Source organism: Pipra filicauda, unplaced genomic scaffold (assembly GCF_003945595.2).
Source record: "Pipra filicauda isolate LSUMZ 115617 unplaced genomic scaffold, ASM394559v2 scaffold143_size2779998_pilon, whole genome shotgun sequence".
Lineage (NCBI taxonomy): Eukaryota > Metazoa > Chordata > Aves > Passeriformes > Pipridae > Pipra > Pipra filicauda.
The window spans coordinates 2,452,461-2,471,504 of record NW_024103918.1 but is presented as its reverse complement, the minus strand read 5'-3'; the positions used below and the strand labels follow the sequence as shown (position 1 = coordinate 2,471,504).

The 19,044-nt window shown below is 47.7% G+C and overlaps 1 protein-coding gene across 5 annotated transcripts in view; it reads right to left on the bottom strand.

Annotated features, from left to right (window-relative positions):
- The window catches only part of FOXN2 (forkhead box N2), a 34,554-nt gene extending 18,296 nt beyond the window's left edge, over positions 1-16,258 (bottom strand). For 2 of the 5 annotated variants that reach the window (XM_027723649.2, XM_039378695.1), the window contains exons 1-2: positions 15,214-15,349; positions 2,362-2,912 (exon numbers count right to left, since the gene is read on the bottom strand). In XM_027723649.2, the coding sequence (XP_027579450.1) occupies positions 2,362-2,898 (537 nt within the window). In that variant the 5' untranslated portion in view covers positions 2,899-2,912; positions 15,214-15,349. Of the gene's footprint in view, positions 1-2,361; positions 2,913-13,535; positions 15,173-15,213; positions 15,350-15,829; positions 15,913-16,212 lie in introns of those variants that run through there. The other 3 variants (XM_039378694.1, XM_027723646.2, XM_039378693.1) reach the window with 3 other exon arrangements.
- Positions 16,259-19,044: the final 2,786 nt, after the last annotated feature.

The following is a 19,044-nucleotide window of genomic DNA, read 5'->3' as shown; positions in this document are numbered from 1 at the left end:
TGTGGGGGTCACAGACCGTCCCCTCTTGTCAGACATTTACACTCTTCCAACACAAGAGCCCAGATTCATTTGAAAGGCTTTAAAACCCTTCTTACCCTGACATTACAAAAAAACCCATGCTCATCCAATACAGCATGCCATGGATCTCTCTGCTTCCACAGACACTGGGGCTAAAAGAAAACTGACTGTGTGCTCCCTTCGAGATATAAAATGCCATAACAAAGGAAAAAAATGGAAAAAATACAAAATTATGTTGCCCTCTCAGGGAAGCACCCAGAGGCATGGCTAGCACAAGGTTACCAACAACCAGTAAAATAAGTTTGTAAGCCACTGCTGCTTGCACCAGAGGAGCTCATACAAAGGAGTCTGTAGCATTTCCATCATCTATCAGATCAACTCCCATGCAGTCTGTGCGTGATGCTCTGTGCCACAGACTTATTTTGCAGGAAGAATTTGGAGCAGTACCCTCATCTGGTCCTTTTCTAAGCAGGGTAGAAGGTTAAGATTTAACTACTGTTTGCTGGAAATGGGGAAGCTTCAGCAAAGTTTCAGGAGGGGCTTTTTTGGGTTTTTTTTTGTAAACGCAGTTTCTGTTCTTTAGAGTTAGAGAGTTGTGCAGTCCCTGCAGCCCTGGAAAAACACTGACAGAGCACATCAGCATCACCCTGCTGGTAGCAGTGGTAGCTGTTCTGCATTTTGCTCTTCCTACTGAAGATGTCACATCGAGCAGCAAGCCATCCTCTGAGCCCAGCAATACTAGTGGAGATGCCAGGGCAAGCAGGGGACCACGCCAGTCTCAAGCTCCTGCCACCCAAATGCCAAGACAAGAGGTTTGACTGGTAACTCCTAACCCATGGGGGTTTCCAGGCTAGAAACAGCTGAGCATTAAAGGGCAGATCCACAGACAGCAGGAACTCATATACCAGTTTAGGTTTCCCATTCCTGCCCTAATTCTTCTGAAACTCATGTCACCATTCCTGGACAGAGCCACACAGTCCTTTAAGGGCACCTCTGTCACCTGCAGCAGCGTGTGGTCCCTGTTCAGATCCAGTCCTCCTCACAGGCACAGCTGGCAGCATCCCAGTTACTCCATTGCAGCACCTGAAGTCACATTAAGAGCCTGTCCTAACTCTCGGCAGGACTTGACAATGGGGGAGTTACTGGACTTGTCACATTGCAATAAAAAGTCACTTTTTCAGGGGCAAAGCTGCTGCTTGGGCAAACAGTGGTTATCAGTTAAATGTAAAAGCAGGAGTATTGAGAAGCAGTGGTATTCAGTCCTATCAGTAGAAAGCAGTCCTTCCCGATGCTCACTCAGCTCCAGGACCACTATTTACAGCAAGAGGTTGTCAAGCACGCCAGGCATCACAGACATTTTTGATAACGAGACTGTTACCACTGAGGCTGACCTCCAAACACAGGGCTCCAGGATTTGTTTGTTGACTTCCAGTATGTGGTTTGTTAGTTTATATAAGTCAGAGCCAGCTCTTTGAGGAACAGGATGAGAAATGAGAGAGGGAGGAAGAAAGTCATTAGTAAAATCATAAAAGTCAAAAGAAAGAACTTGTACAAAAAAGAGTATCCTTGACTTCAAGAACTGCCTCTGCACAATGCAGAGTCACACACTGTTATGCTATGACAGGGGTTAAAGCACTGCAGTACATTAAATGCAGGAATTAAGATGGTTATTGGAAAGCTAGAGCTGAGTGTAACAGGAGATCACAAGTGAAGGAGTCAGTTTAATATTAAAGAAAGCTGTTTGGACTGAGAAACACTTAGCCACATACATACAGTGTGCCCCCAAGTAAGAAGACCTTGCAGAGGACCACATCTGCACCCAGAGGGGCAACACCCACGCTAACTAAGCGGGAAACCTGGTTGGCATCCCACAATCTCTTCTGCTTGTCAGTGCAATCGTAGCCATGGCTGTGTTGGAAAAGAGGGGAAGGAGGAACATACCCCAGAGTTTCAGCACTGGAGAATAGAGAGAGCACTGGTTTAAGAAGCTTTATCAAGAAGACAGCCTAAGAGAGATATCTGAAATTTCATTTGGCTATTGCAGGCAACCGAAATTGTATGTGGAAACGAGGTCCTTTACAATTGCATGTTTGCCAGATTTAAAAATGATGCACCACAGCAAGATCTACCCAGGTCAGCAATAAATAACAAACCCAAATGACTTTTGTCATCCTGTGATTTGTCAGAAGCAGCATTTCCAAACCATCTCCAGCTGCAAATAAAGCGTTAGAGGACATAAAGAGGGGAAAAAACGCCAAACAAAACATCCTTGAGAACAACAGAATCTTTTTTATTTCCCCCTGAATTTCAAACTTGCTCCACCTCCCTCCTGCCAGGTCTCACCTTGCCATGGCTTTTCTCCACCTTTCGGAAACACTTGTTCAAGGAGAGGTTGTGCCGGACCGAGTTCTTCCAGCCGGTGGGGGCTGTGGCGAAGTAGGGGAAGCGGTCCAGGATCCAGCTGTAGATTTCTTTGACTGGCAGGCTCTTGTTGGGGGACTGCTCGATTGCCATGTAAATGAGAAGGCTGAAAGAGTAAGGGGGTTTGGAAGTGGAGGATTTTTTTTCAGGGTTCTGGTAACAGGACGGTGAGAAGGATGGCACGCTGTCCCCCTCGATGTCGTATAAGGGGCTAACGATCGGAAGGCCCTCACTTCCGAGGCTGAAGTTTGTTAGAAGGTTTGTACTTTCGTGCAGCCAGTTCAAATTTGTGAGCTCATCGTCTGCTGCATCTCTGTCCACCACAGTGGCCTTTGGCTTGCCGGCATCGCCTGCATCAGGCAAGCTGCCCATCCCATGACACTGCCGTAGTCCTGCAGCTTTTTCTGCTCCTGGCGTTTCAGCTTTCTTATCCGGAGTCATTCCAGTGACTGGACCCATTTAGCTTTATTGGTCTGCAACAAAGGAGATGGTCAGAAATCACTGCAAACCGCCAAAATCACATTCAGCCCACCAAACCCAAACACAGGGCTGCACCATCCCTATGCTGTGCAGGAATACTGTAGTCACTGATGAGAGCCAGGGTCCAGCAGGAGCCTCCCAGTAAGCTCATGAGCATCTGCTAGCTCCCCTCCATTTGTAATCAGAGATTATGGTAATCATTTGGAAACTGCTGTATCTATCTTGAAACACCAATTTAGACACAGAAATAATAGTTATTCTCATGTCAACCTCTGAATCTGGAAAAGACCTTAACAGGTAGGATCTAATCCATGTAGGTCTGACATTAAATCCTTAGTTATACTCATTATATTTGTAAATTGACCCTGTTTAGAAGTGTTTGCCTTTGGTGCCCAAAGAGTGAAAAAAGCTGCAAAACTTACAACAGCATAAAGTGCGTTTGTGGGCTCAGCACAAACGAAGTCTCTACAACTCCCTAGCAGTCACAGTCATTCCCAAGTGCTGTCACATACTTCTACCAGGGAAAGATCTGGCCAGTCTATCAGTTCATCAGCTGTGAGTCCCACAGAGCTGCCTGGGTCCAAAAGATCTTTTTCCCTCCTGCAAGAGCTTGCTGCCCTAACCTGAGCTCTCCTGCAGAGCAGAGGGTGGTGGGACCACCTCTTAACAGGAAAGGATCATCTCTGGGGTGGCAGTTCAGACTTGGTGCAGGAGCAATGGCTGACCACTTCAACTAAAAAAAAAACCCACACTAAAAACCTAACCATAAAATTATTATCTACAAAAACCTGCAACCCAGAATGCATGGGCTAACATGCTTTAGAGGCATTACACTAACAAAAACCACCTTGCTTGTAGGATTTTAAATGGGATCCTCTAGCAAACTATGTTATGGGAAGAGCTGCTTTTTTCCTGCTGATGTGACCATGTCAGAGCTTCACTGCACCCACAGCTTTGGCCAACACAGCTATACCAGAACTACAGACCAACAAAACCACTGTACAGATGTGGGCTGTGTATACATACACACACACATACACTACAGACATAAGACACGCCAACTATGGATGCTGTTTACCAGCAAATCTGAGATTCACATTAACTGTAAAAAAAACCCCCAAAAATCAAACATACAAAAACCCAAACCCCAACCCAGTTCCTCATCCCAGTACATGCTATCATTCTGGTCTCATGCTCTGGCCCCCAGTGCAAGAGCTCAATTGCAAGACAAGGAGTTTCCATATCAGGCTTCACCAGACAGCTCTGTGCAGTTACTGGATGCTTTCTTACAAGAGTCTTCAGTAAACATGTGGCTCCAAGCACTTGCATCTTCTCCTACAAAGTGGAGGCATGGAGTCGGCCAGCCTGTGTACAGCTCTTGGCTGTCCCACCTACAAAACCAGAGCCAACCAGTTCCAACCTCACTGTGTCCATGGGAGTACCCTGTCCAGCCTGCCTGCAGACGTATTTGCCCAGCCTCCTTACTCTGGAGAAGGGGAGTGATGTGTAATGGAGGAGTGACATGGTGACCTAAAAAGGCAACAGGATACATCCATTCTATGCTCCTCAACAAGGGCCAGAGTCCTGCCAGTCCCTTCCTGGTGCCAGGTAGTCCTGGGGTACAGAATTTGTGCCTCCTCCAGAGAACACACCAGGTTTCCCACCAGCAATTTTTGCTCCTCTCTTCATATGTTCAAATGCTCTTGCACCAGCAACTGCAAAGCTGTTTTGATAGTAGCACCTACATCTATGCTTACCAGCAGTAGTGCTGGAAACCATTCCCAAACCTTCTGTTTTCTATTTCTTATTTCTATTCAATGCAGGGATGGGCATGATCAACTACCAGATCAGTTATAAAAATAAATAAATAAAGTGAGCTGCTCAAATAGCTGGTCGAAAATAGCTTTGCTCTCCCTACAATTTACTTCTCCCCCAAGCCATCAGAGCAGATTTATATTGGCAGTCAGCGATGGCTGGCTTTTAACACAGCCATATATACATACGCTCATGTCACTTCTTCAATGCTTTCTTAAATTAAAAAACAAACAAACAAACAAAGAGCTAGTGAAAAAATTCATACAGTGAAACAAACCCCAACTCTGCTGCAACCTGAGTTGCACCGCTCTCCTTATGAAGATTAACTTTACCTCCTTGTTCAGCACCTCTTTAGCCAGCTACATACTAAGCTTACACCTCGCAGCCGTGTGTCGGTAATTTTAGCTCTCGGTTCATGTTACCTGAAATATCCCTTTGCGAATCTTCCGTCAGCACAGCCGATCAAGAACACGCACACATGCGAGTCTGAGGTCACCGTATTTATTTCTTAGGTGAAAGGGGGCGGGGCAGTAAAGTCTGTTTTCAACTCAAATGTGGCGTGGGCACACTCAAAATTATAGAGGGAAAAATATTAACTTATTAAATTGGCATTGCATATCAGGCAGGCTTTGTGGTAGCATGCAAACCAATAGTGCATTGACATTATCTTTTAGCAGAGAATCATCACAACAATTAACACTCTGCTTATAAAAAATATTATTTGCAGGTAATATACTTACAGGAACTAATTTAAGTTAGTGCCATATTTCTCTTAGTAGATGTGTTACAAAAATCCACACGTCTCATTACCTTCTCGGTGCCTAGTTCACCACCCTGCACACCTTCTACCTGAACACATCAGAAGTCAAAATATTTTTTCTAGAAAGCTAAGAAGGCCATTATTAGATTATTATCATCACATAAATAAAAAAAAAAATAAATTTAGTTCCATAACTGCTGCAGTTTTCAAAGAGTGTTCTCCAGCGGTCTGCATCAAGGATAACTGAAATATAGAGATAGCAGAGTATGCAACAGGGAAGCTATTTTAATGAAGAATTTAACTCCATTGTGATGGCAGTAATAAGACTGGTGACACTGAGGACCATCAGCTGATCATTTCGACACTGCTTTTCTGGAGACACCATCACCTCAGCCTCAGAATATAGAATGCAGCCTCAGAATCTCTAATTCTGTCTTGTTTACTCTGGCCTGCTGCTGCATCAGTCTGAAGAAGAAACCAACACTGGCAGCCTTCCGACTGCAAAGGACTGCAAAGTCATCAAAAGCTGGCTCTTCCCCTAAGATCAACAACCACAACTCCAAGGGTTGCCCCACAGATGGGGTCATTAGCAGACATGGTAATGTCTGTCTCATCTCTCAAGCACCCAAGGACCATCTGGACCACAGGACCTTCTCCCTTCTCAAGTAGCCAAGGGCCACACGGACCACAGGACCATCTGAGACAGCACTGCTTTCTGCCTGCAGCAGCCTGGTGGGGAGAGACACCAGTGCCTCTGGAGCATATCTGAAGGCACACAAGTGGTCAGTTTGTGTGCTCTCCAGAGCCCCTCTTCATTCAGAGACCTTCAATGACATGGATATTCACAATTTTTCTCTTCATGTGGGCTCTGCCTGGCCATAAGCAGATGAGATTGTGAGCACAGAGCTTCCAAGATGTCATTCTCAAGATTACCACTTCCAATATTCAGGTTTTAATATTTTACATAAGGACCGTGGGATTCACCAAAGCCATCTTTGCTGTAAGCTGGCAAGGTTTTGTGGGCAGGCATGACCCAGTGGGAAAACCACAGTTAAGAGTAAGGAGAGTAGACTGTGAGAAGAGCACGGAAGAAGCTCTCCGGTGCAGATGTTTTGATAAAATTGTACATGCTTGGACCATCAGGTTGTTTTCCTAATGTTTCTCACTGTTAACCAGCTCAAAGAGTCGAAGCAAACAGGGTTAGAGGTGGCCACCAGGACTTGCTCTCCACAGTGCTCCTGGACAAGCTGAATTAGCAGCACCAACATGAAAACAGGGAGGTTAAGAGTGTGCATGCGCGTTGCCAGGTCACTCAGTGAAATTCATCTTCCGCTCCTTTATTCCCTTACTGCCACTTTCCCTGCCTCTTCAGCTACTTCAGGAAAAGCAAGAAAACCATTTCCAAATGACAGGCAACTGCTCAGCTGCTGAGATATGCTCCCCATCCCTCTACTGGAGCTCTCCTCAAGCCAATTCTTACCGAAGGGGGATGGCAAACAGCAACCATCTACCCAGCTTCTCCAGCTGCTGCGTTGAATGGCCAGACACTTGCTGCAATTCCCACAGGGATAGCCACAGAAGAGCCAGAAAGCAACCTCCAGCCATGCACACGCAAAAATAATACGCTTTAAGCACACCTATGAAAAAATATGGAGGAGTTTGTGCTCTGACCTGTGTGCTTTACCCCACCAATAAGTGACACAGCATGCTGCTGCTCATTGGTATTAACACTTGCAACTGAAAGCAGAGCATCACACATCCAAACCTACGGAACTCAAGCATCTACCTCCTGTAAGAAAAGAAACGTTAATCAAAACATCTATTCCGAGTATCGCAGTGGAGGTGCCCATTATTTTGCACAGCAATTACAGACAGAGGTAAGACATGATTCAGGGGTAAGAAGATTAAAAGGCTGCAAAGTCAGCTGAGGTTGCTCAAACAAAAGTTAGGATGCATCAGAAAAGAGGCGAGAGAGTCAACCTTCTTTCCAGCAGTCTCCGTGATTTCTGGCATCACTCGAGAGAACACATAAAAGCCAGGAGCAGACCTCCCTGCTAACATGTGCCAGTCCAGCACCCAAAGCCCAGTGAAGACCTGCTCCTCCAGGCCACTCACAACCTGAACAGCAGAGCCCAAGTCCAAAGGGGCTGATTAAGGCTGCAGATGTGTTCAGTCAGCAGTCTGTTTCAGAGAAGCAGGCACAGACTGGAGAAGACTCAGTGTCTCAATGTTGCAAGACGATAATATTTTTTGCAGTCTTCTCTCAAACTCACCAAAGGGCTAACTTTGGGAAAGGTTATGGGGACTGCAAGGTTCTCAGCCTAGCAGAGCACACCTGGAGTTAAACCAGGTTTGTGTGCCCCCACATACATCTCCAGCTACAACTTCATTTTGAAAGAAGACCTTGAGGACCGATATGTTCTGACACAGGAGAGAATACTTTGTGTGAGCATTTTATGAAGACAAAGCTGCTTTAATGAAGGCCAACTGTTTAACAAAACTGAAAGTTCACTTGGGCATATCTTCAGGCAAGCAGGGAAGCATGCTTGTTTTGCAGCAGCCCCTCTCAAAGAAGCCCCACTCCTGCAGAGTCCAGGTCCAAAGGACAAAGCTGCAGCAGATACCACCATCACCAAAGGTGACCTTCTCCAAATCCAGCAGCACTGCAGGTGTAAGTGCACAGATGTCATTTTAGCACTGCAGCCACCATGCCTGGACTCACTGACCTGGCAAGAAAGAAGTCAGTCTTTTTGTTAAAAGATGCCACAGCCTTGTCTGTGCCAAGTCAGCGTGAGAACAGAGCTGCTGTTGCTGCTTGATCCTTCTTTACTCTACACTGGCATCAGATGAAAGGTGCCATTTGGCACCTGCACAACATCAGTGTCCCAGGTTAGGACAACCTTCTCCGCAACTAAATGTACCTATTTATTTCTGTATGACCAGCTGAGCAACTAGGTCACCTCAGCTAATAGTGGGAAGATCTGGAACCTGCCAACAGTGCAGTGATTTCCCTCCAGGTTTAAAAAAATACAAAAATAAATCGTACCCTGCATTGTCCACGTCTGAGGAGCAGAATATAATTTTAATCCGGGAAAAAAGATTTTTAGGCAAATCACACCTTGGTTAATAACAGCTGTGCACCCACCCTCTCTGCAACAAGCTCAGGGAGCACAGTCTTTGTTACAGAGCCAGGCATTTGTGTGCTTTACACACAACTTCTGTACTAACAAAAACAGGCTCTGTGAGAGTATTTAAAACGATCAGTAAGTGCTTTTGCATGCAAGCACCTATACCAACAGCAAACTCTTCTCTTGATTTTCACATTCCCTTGCATTTATGAGAAGGTATTGACACCAGGGCTTGTCCTGACTTAAACACATCAATGTATATACTGTGTCATTGAAACAGCCCAAGAATTACACAAATAAATGACTGTCACTGCTCACCTACACAAGTTGGGCATAAACTTCCAAGCCAGCATGCACACAGCACATGACCAGCTACAAATCTCTGCATATTGGAGGGAAGTGCAACAAAAAAAAAGATCCTGGCACAACTAATGAAAACCAATCACTAAAAAGCACCACATCTGCTTGACTGGGAACATTAAAAGCACAACACCAGACCATTTCCTCCCATTTTCCCCCCTATTAATTCAACCTTTCCCCCCCACTCATCTCTTTGTCTCAGGCTGCCCTGCTCCGTACCCTGCACACCTCACACCCGTGCTCAGTGGGCTGCAGGTCAGCTGAAATCCCCCCCCCCCAGCCCTGAGAAAGGCCTATATTTGATTACAACACTATATGATGTCACGTATCCAAGACAACTAAAGGCATTACAGTCTCCTGAGGACAAAACCACCTCTCGGCCATAGATTTCAGCAAGCTGGGACCCACTGCCTGCAGAGGAGACGCGCAGGCAGCTGCACCCCTGGGTGACAAAGGGCACCCAGAGATGCTCCCTGCGGTAGCACCTCCAATAGGCAGGGCCCTTCCTGCTCCTCCTGGCTTGCAAAGCGGGGAAAAATTAGAAGTAATTGTTTAAAAAAAGCATTAAAAAAGCAGTTACTGGCTTCTCAAAACCAACCTGAAAACAAACCCAACCAACTGAAGGACCGCACAAGCCGTAAGCTCAGGGGTTTCGTTTTAACCCTGGCATTGGTAGGCTCAAAGGGGAAGAGAGGTTTTCCAGGGATTTGCTGAAATACTTCCAAGCCTCTCTCATTTTAATGCTCTTTTAATGTCAGTGTTCTCCCACACCCTGTGATATAATTAAGGGGAGAGGGGCGGGAGAAAGTAACTAAAACCAATTAAAGGGTCCAGTATTAGGAAAAGCTGAGAAATGCTGCAAAATTTAAAAAGGGGAGGGATTAAGACCTTATCATAGCCCAGGGAAGGGCAGGGAGCAAGAGAAAGATTTCATCTGATCTGACTTATACGAAAAAATTTTCTATTTTTTTATTAAGTACACATATACACATACAAGTGGGTTTGTGTTCAAAACAAGTATCTGAAGGAAAAATGATAACATGAATTCTGACATGCCCAGACCCCAATCCAGACCCTGTGGAAAGCCCAGAGCCTCTGAGACATTTATTCCATCACTGCCTTCAGAGACTTTGCAATCGTGTTGCCTTTCCAAAGGCTGCAGTCACTGTTGGACCTAGTTCTGTGTGCCTCAGATTTAAAACACGTGCATGAAAACAGTCTAACAGAGAAACAGGGAAATGAAAAATATAAAAACCAAACCAGCAGTGAAACCTAAACTATTAAGAAAAACCCTTGGTGTCAGAGAAAGGGGGGTGGGGATGGAATAAGTGCTTTTAAGAAAAATGCTTCACTGCCAATAAGAGCTTTTCAAAAGATGCCTACGGGTCATGTTCCTTAAATTCAGTACTGTGCTTGCTAAATGGACTAACATGCAAAAAAATGTAAGCCATTGATATGTTCACAAGTGAGCCATTAGAGCAAATGCCTTGTAAAATAATTCTGATGCTAATTCCCTTTCCAGGGTAACCCTTCCACGTGTTTCTCTACCATCCTCTTGAAACAGAAGTGAATATAGCTACATTTCAGCTGGTGTCAGTCCAATCTACCAATGCTAGAAAACATACTACTGTCTTTTATATTCAGTTTTCCTACCTTCTTCAGCTTTAAAGTACCAAAACTCCTGACTTTCAGCCGAAAACCAACAATTTGAAGCTTCGCCCCAAGTGCCCCTTCTGCAAGATTTAATTTGAAAGCAACATCAGAGCTGTATCACAAAGCCACGGCCACACTGCCGGTACCAACTCTGTGATTGTGAAGCTCTCCCCACTTGCTGCTTCCCAGCTCCTGCTCTCAAAGCACAAGTTTTCCTCCAGAGCTCCAGGGAAGGCAAAGCAATGCTCTTCGCCGTGCTGACCCCCACAGCCAACTTGCTTTTAATTTTATTCCACAAGAGTCGAACTTGGCTGTTTAAAAAACAAAAAAAAAAAGGTCCTACTTTTGACTGCTCAACATCCCTAAAGTAAAACTAAACTGGCTGATAAGAGGTCTGGTGATGGTCCTCACAGAGCAGAGGATGAGGGATGAGTGGCCAGCAAGCTTCCCAACTCCCACTCACTCAGCTCTACTTTGTGCAACTTCTCCAGGCACTGAGCTCTCTCCATATACAGCAATTAACTTTTAGGCAACCATGTACTTGCCCCAAACTTAAGCACAATGGAATCCAGTGAGAGTGGTAAAAAGAAAGCAAGCAGGGGACCACACTCAAATCGGGAAACTAAAAGCAGCTACAAACTGCAAGATAGGAGTGCACTGAAAACAACTTGAGAGAAGAAATCTTGGCATCAAGATACGCTGCTCCAGGAGATGGGCTTCGGCAACACATCCCCTCACGTGTCAGGAAGCCCACAATAAAAACACGATGGCAAATAGCACGACACACTGGTGGGACACTCAGATGCATAAGCAAAGTACCACAAGGATGGAGCAGCATCACCCACACGCCACCCTTCCAGCACTCAGCAGATGGAGAACGCGGTCACGCCGTTAAAGTCAAAGGTGGGACCCAACCATGCTGTTCAAAGGCATACTGAGGTGTGGGGGTCTGTGACTGTAGTGCAGAGACCAGACTCATTGCTGGCCGGAGGGGAAGACCAGCAGACAGCCAAAAGCACCGCAGCTGGAGGGTGCAGACCTGATCTCAGCTCACCGCTGCACTTCAAACCCATACCATCAGCAAGTTCAGTGGAGCAGTGACAGCCATCTCAGACAACAACTACCATCCTGCCAGGCAGTCAACATACACCACTGACCCGAGTAAATCACATTAGGATGTTCTGCCAGCAGGACCCGGGTAAAAACATTTCCAAATTATAATCTAATCCTTAAGCTTCTCTTAAAACGGTCCTGGTACCCCCGAGCAATCATTTGGTAAGGTGGGTATTCCTGCCCCAGACACAACATCCAGGTTTCCCAGTTGCAGGCCTGCAGGCACTCGACCTGAGCACTCAGCAGTGCTCTCTCCAAACGGGAAAGTGACCCAACCCTCGCACTTCCACAGCCATAAGGTTTTACAGGGAAGAGGCAGAGCACCAGGGGTCATAAAGACTCTGGCTGACATCAGGCAGCACTTCTTCCTTTCCATGTAATTTATTACCAAATAATGAGCTGCCTCCCAATTGCTGACTGAAATTGTATTTTGGGAGTACCCTGGACCATCGCTGCATGCTTTTACCCCTTGTGGCAAGGATGGGATGGAGAGCTCACCATCACACAGCATGCACTGTGTCAGAAGACACGTAATGTGACAGGGAACAAATAAACACGTATCACACGTAAGGGTCCAGCCGGATAAAAAGTGAAGCAGCATCTCAGAGTTTTCTTGTTTTACTTGTGGGTGTCTCCTGCAGGAGCAAAAGGCAGCCGCTGGATCTGGGAAGAGACACCCCACATGCACCCACCCCGAACCTCTCAGCACTGCACTGGGACACAGACAGGGTTTGCAGCCTGCAAGTGTGCACTTGTTGAGGCACAGCCGCGTGCTGACGTGAGTCACCGGTGCCGCTGACAGTGGTGCCTCGGCGCAGGAAGTTGCCCAACACCATTTCAGTTGTCGAGTGGCAACACACACACTGGGATGAGGCACTCGCTGCCTTCATCTACTTCCCTCAGAAAAAGTTACTATCAGTGCAGTGACATCCTACAGACGAGCTTATACACAATACATTCATTTACCAGGAGGGGAGGAACAGCAACTGCCACGGCAAGAAAACTCAGGGAGCCAAAAGGAATAAACCAAAGTTAAACCTGTGCTAGTAGGTAGTGAGCACGCATCCAAATCGCTGACAGACTTTACTTACAGGGACTAAAGGCTGCTTTTCACTGATTTGCAGGCAGGAAACGAAAGCTGTGCTTCACACAGCTTGTTTTGCACCACAGTAGTGTAGTGAAAGTACCCCATTGCAGGGAACAGCCTTAAGGGATGCATGGTAGGGTGGCTGTGGGCTCACCCTCACTCCTCCCAACACCCATACTTCCTGCCACCTCCCTGGCTCTAATCCCACTGTGCAGCTCCTTCTGATAAGGTATCATGAACCTGCACATGGGAAAAGTCTTCTGAGTGCTTGGGGTATTTCCTCTCAAATACCAGCTCCTTTGAACCCCAACAATGAGCAGTCAAGGAGTAACAGCAGGAGAGGAAGGTGGAATTACAGCCCCAGTGAAACCAACATAAAAACTTCAGCTGCTCTTCTGGGAACTAACATTTCTGCACAAGAACTGTGTGGCTTTTTACCTGTTTAAACTATATCCATATACAGCATCTTCAAATGCCAAACCATCTCATTCACCAAAAATGTTTGCTTTTGCTCAACACGTCAGGTTTTCAAGTCTATTGCACTGAGTGAACAGAGCCTGTGGTTAATAAAGATGGTAAAAATCAGCTTCACATGTCCCTAAGCCTCTGTCGTCTTTGTCAAGCACTACACTCACTTGCCAGGCAGCACTTCTCATTCAAGGGGACCATTACACAGCCCTGTACCTGCTCCATTACTTACTGGACTGGCATGTCCTGACACTCAGATAGTTGCTGTCAATGTTGGTGCCATCAATCCCAAGTTTCTCAGAGGACATGGGAAGGCTTCTCAATCAGAAAACCCATGGTCGTTGGAGCTGTTCAAGCAGCACACTCCTTGGCTGGTGTCCCTTTTAGACAAAAAATATCCTACTTTTGGGCTGAAAAATCCCTGAGGAGCTCCTTCAGCACAGCCTCAGTGGCAGCACCCAAAGCAGGTCACAACTTCATCCTCTGGTCTAGATGCTGTCAACAAAGATATTAACCAAGTTTTATTTCAGCAAGGTCCCTGAAAGTGCTCAGGGCCACATGCCTGGATTGATACAGGGTCAGTGCCTCCAGCTTCCCTCAGGACCTGAAGGGCAGCCAATGCAGCATCTCCACCACAGTCTGCAGGTGTAGACACTGTGTACAGTGGCACCGCTCACTTTACGGGAGCATTTGATAATAAAAAAAATACTAAAAGCACAGAAAAGTCTGATACTTATTTCAGGCAACTGAAACATCCAAAGTAGGAATTACCATCCCCTCTGTATTTCCACAAAAGTCAAGTCACACAGCTGGACACAAGTGAGCCCCCAGCAGAAGCTGCAGTGCTGTGGCAGCACACAGCCAAGCTCAGAGATAACATATCCTGGCACTCAGCTAAGTTCATCAGCTCAAGCTGTGTGCTGCATTAATTGCTACTACCGAGCTTTCAGTTCAGAGTTGTGTCCAACTACCTTCTGCAGAGCTTGGGAAATGTGAGTTGGCACCTGCCAAGAAAAAACAAAAATCAACAACCTGCTAACTAGTTCAAGTTTTCTGACTTAATATAATGTCAGCTTAATTTTTCTTGCATAGATGTAGCATAACACCAGACTTCTAGGAGGCAAAAAAAAGACTCCAAACCAAGAAACACAACAGAGGTTAAATGATTCTCATGTTTGCTTTTGCTCAACACGTCAATACTACCCAATCATTACTAAATCCATCTAAATGCAAGTCCACCAATAAGATTCGGAGAGTACATATACATATATATACATGGTATATTACACATAAAGTTAGCTTGATTTCATACGTTAGCCACAAAGCTAAGCAAGTTACCTTCTCAGCATTGAAATCCACCATAATTCAGCATTTTTAACTTCACATTTTGCATACAGCATCCATCCCTAGGCAGGCACCAGGGCAGGAATGTGAGTTTATTGGGCCCTCCTCAAGGTTACCCCTTATTTTCTGCTTTTAATCTTTGTCCTTTTTACTCTTTGTTTGGGCCTTGTCAGAATCCAAATCTTTACCGACAAAAGCCAGTCTCCGCTCCTATAGAACCTGGGCAACCAAGCACGTTGGTGTGTCCAAGGCGGAATAAGGCGGCAGAGCAGTGGGATGCTGCTCCTCTGCTGCCACCAACTCGTTGCCCAACTTCACCAAAAGAAAAAAAAACAAAAGAGACGGAAAACTCTTAAGGGCCACGTGGAGACAGATCCCAGCCTCACCTCGAGCACCTCATCAGCCGTTTCTTGGATTTCAACCCAAAACGCGGGAACCCCGGAACGCCTCCCCTACTCCCCCCTCACCTCTGCAAACCACAGACTTTCTGCACATCCATGGGGGCTTCCCGCCGCTTCGGGGACGGCGGGGCGCGGCGGAATAACGCCAGAAGGGTCCCTACTTACTTAAATGAAGCGCCTGAGGGTTTTCATGGGGGCGACCCGGAGGCGAGGGGCACGTCGGGGCCGCGCTCCCGGGTCCCGGCGCCGGGCTGGCCCCGCTCTCCATCCCCGCCGCTGGAAGCGCGCATGGAGCGCGGGACTGCCCTGCCGGGGGAGCGGGGGCTAAGAGGTGTGTGGGGGGGGTCACCCGCGTAAATCCCGCGGGCGGAAGCTCCGCGGAGCCGCGCCGGGAGGAGGAGCAGCGGAGCGGGGTGTGGGGAGCTGGTCCGCGGCCGCCGTGGGGAGAGGGGGGGGTGGTGTCCCCACGCATCCCCCTCCCCGCGCATCGCCATCCAGCGCCGTCCCCACGCGGGGCACCGGGGGACACCGGTCACCCCCCGCGGAACCCCCTCCCAGAGCCAGCGGGACCCGCCGCCCCGGCGCTCCCCGCGCCTCCCCCTTCCGCCCCAGCGGAACCCTCCCGGAGCGTCAAGAACAACAACAACAAAAAAAACACCCCATCCCCCCAAACGCGCGGAAAGCCCGAAAACTAAACAAAAAAAAAAAGGCGGGGTGGGAGCGACAAAGCCGGTCGCGGGGTGGCGGGAGGGGAGCGCGGGGCAGAGCGGGCTGCACTCACCGCGGTCATGAAGCCGCGCGGCCGGCGGCGGACACACAATATGGCAGCGGGGGGATGTGTCAGGGAGCAGCTGCTCCCTGCGCAGCGGCGGCGGCGGCGCCGCCCTCCCCGCCGTGCTCCCCATGGCAACCGGGAACAAGCACGGCCCCCCCGCTCCCTCAGCGCCGGGGCCGCCTCCGGCACCGCCGCCGCCGCCCCGCGCCCGCCGGGGCGGTGCGGGCTGCGAGCGCGGCTTCCAGGCTCCGCGTCCCGCCACGAGCATCCTCGCCGCCTCGTAAAAGTTCACCTTCCCCCCCTCCTCCCTATCCTCCCCCCCACCCCCAAAAAAACCCCCGAAATTTCAAACATAAACCCTCCTTTTAGTTTCGCTTCGCTTTCCTCACCTTCTTTATAATTATTCTTTCTGTCCTCTCAACAGAAATGAAGCCGTCGCCGTGTTTGCTCTGCCTTGTAGAGCATTGTACTCCGCTCGTGCCTTCGGCTTTAAGCTTTCCAGGGCAAGAACTTAGCTGTTTGCTCGGAGGGGCTGAGCCGTCCTGCGTGTACACTTGCAGTTTTACAACATCATAAAGGGGACCTCGGGAAGTCGCTCATAGAGAGGAACTTTGTTTTGGACCTGATCTTCCACTGCAAAAAAAGTTTATTCGCTTTTCCAAGGTTTCCTCACCTTCTGAAGGACACAGCTTATGCCTGCTTCATGATGACTCGCGGTAATTTTATTTATAAAGAACGATGAGGATGTGTTTCAAGGAAATTCCCCCACTCCACGTTAGGAGGAACCAGTTGTTGGAGGTTTTTTAATTTGAAACAATTTCAGAGAACAACCTTGTGGGTTTTTTAAGAGTGAAGATGTATCAGGCTCAGGGTTATAGCACGCAAAATATTCTCCTAAGGGCAGAAGATCAAATCCAGTGGCAGGGAGGCTCCTTCTGCTGCACCATGAAGCATGACCAGCTTCAGAAACAGAGCCCAACCACACAGTTTTGACCAGAATAAATTATTCTCAGCAAATTTCATTTAGCTCCTACCTAATTTCCACTGATTGAATGCGTTATGATTCATTCAACCTCTTCTTTTTCCTTTTACAGCCTCAAAAGTTATCCAGGGCCTTCCTACCATCTCTGCAAACAACAGAGATGCACTTATATTAATTATGTATTACCAAAGCCATCTAATGCTGAAAGCACTCTCCATTCCTAAATCATTAAAAATAGACCTAGCACTGCTGGTACCAGCAATGCTTTGCCTGTAAGAGGCTCTTTTGACTAAATTCCTATCCCTCAGAAAGTGCACATCAGCGTGCCTTGTCTACCTCTCACACCTCAGCTGCTTTGGCAGAGGGAGGAGCAGGGCTGAGCAGAGCGTTGTTTGCCTGTTGGGATCAGGGTGTGTTGCTTTGACTTTTGCCCAGCTGGGCGGCAACCTGAAGGAGAGACATTTGAATCCAGGATCCCTTCAGCTTCAATTTATTATGTGAAAGGTTCAGCGTGGGCCACCGAAGGTGGTATCTATTCTCAACCTTTGACTGCATTTACACTCTGGCCTTTAAAGTGGGTCTGCTCACTGGGTTTTTCCATTTACCCCTTGAAAATGCAATCTGGGTTCTGTAGGAACGCACGCTCTCTCACCCTTTATAGTTTAGTGGTAGAAAAAAACCCCACCAGAAAACCAAACAAGAATTAAAACGATAAAAGCTGTAAGTACCCTGAAGTCGCCACTCTCTCACAGACTTGGCCATTTTATTTAAACAAAATTGTAGCACAGCACTTCACATGAAATAAAATGTTTCCACACCTCCTGAAAAACATTGTCACCTTTATCTTTCTCAGCCCTCCCTACTCTCAACATACCCACATTAGGTCCTCGTGGCTTGAACTGTACTACGTTGTTCAAAATCCAGCAATTTTGCATCAATACAGTGACCAAGATTTGAGGTTTTTTGGAGCACCTTCTGAATCTCTCCCTTAGCTCTGAGTCCAACCACAGTCACCTTTACTCAGCCTGTGAAGTCATCAGTGGCTGCAGCAGTGCATCTGGGGACAGGGGACAGAAGAAAGCCCAGCACAATTCCTAGAGAGGCTTAAACTTTCTGCCTTATGTCACACTCATCTCCATAACACGCAGTAGCCAGTTACTCTTCCAGCAGTACACATACAGTTACAGTCCTGCAACAGCTCCTCCGTGCAGTGTTAGAAGACCTGTAGCCAACCTGGCCCGGTTTGGGCGCAGAGCATTTTGTGCGGGCGTTGCCAGGTTAGGTGCTGGGTACAGGACAGGTACATGCACAGATATGGGATTTGAAACCCCTAGTGTTGCAGAGATGGGAGTCACTCCTCAAGCGTGTTTGTTCTCCCACCAGCCACAGCCTCCAGGAGCAGCCCAGCACATTCCTGCCCAAAGACCATTTGCAACCCGGGGCAATGCTTCATTTCCACCCTGTTTTCAGCAGCAGCCCAGATCCATCCCTACAGCTCACACAGGAGCCAGGACATGGCAGGGCTCCAGGCTCTCCTGGTCCCCACCAAACACACAGCCAGAGAGCAGGGTATACATCCTTCATGAACAGGCAGGGACAGTCTTCCACCACAGGTCCTCTGGATCGTAGAGGTACACACTCACACCTCTCCTGATGTTTGCCTGCTCTGTTTGTCCCTGTCTGTACTGACTCCTGACTACCAACCTCTGTCAGCATCAGGATGCTTCTCTTAGTCCCAGGCAGCTGCCAGATAATCGAGGGAACTGTGTTTATCTCTGTTCAATGTCCACACCAACTTTGATCCCTGCTTCCTTACTGTGATCCAGTTTGCCTGCTAACTTGCATGTGATTTGTGAGGGCAAGAGGGACCAGCTGGAAGCAATGGCATCAGACAGAGCCAAGGCCACTGGTATCATCCTGCTGTGCGTTTGTTCACCCCCAAAGAGCTGGAGAGCCATGGCATGGAGGATACCCTGCCAAGCTGTTTTGTGCAGAATGCCTGAAAGCTGCTTGCTCCCAAATTTCAGACTGAAGGCATTAAACCATTTTTTTCCTGCAATGTACCCTGTCCCACAATGGAGGCTTGTGGCTGCCAGCAGTCTGAGCCCACACACTGCCTTGGTCTCCCTCTTGCTCCATCTCAGTTTTCTATTGCAGACAGCACAGGCACCAGAGTTGAGGGAAATCTACAGCAAAACAGCAACCAAGCAAAGCAGAACTCATCCAATAAATATGACAA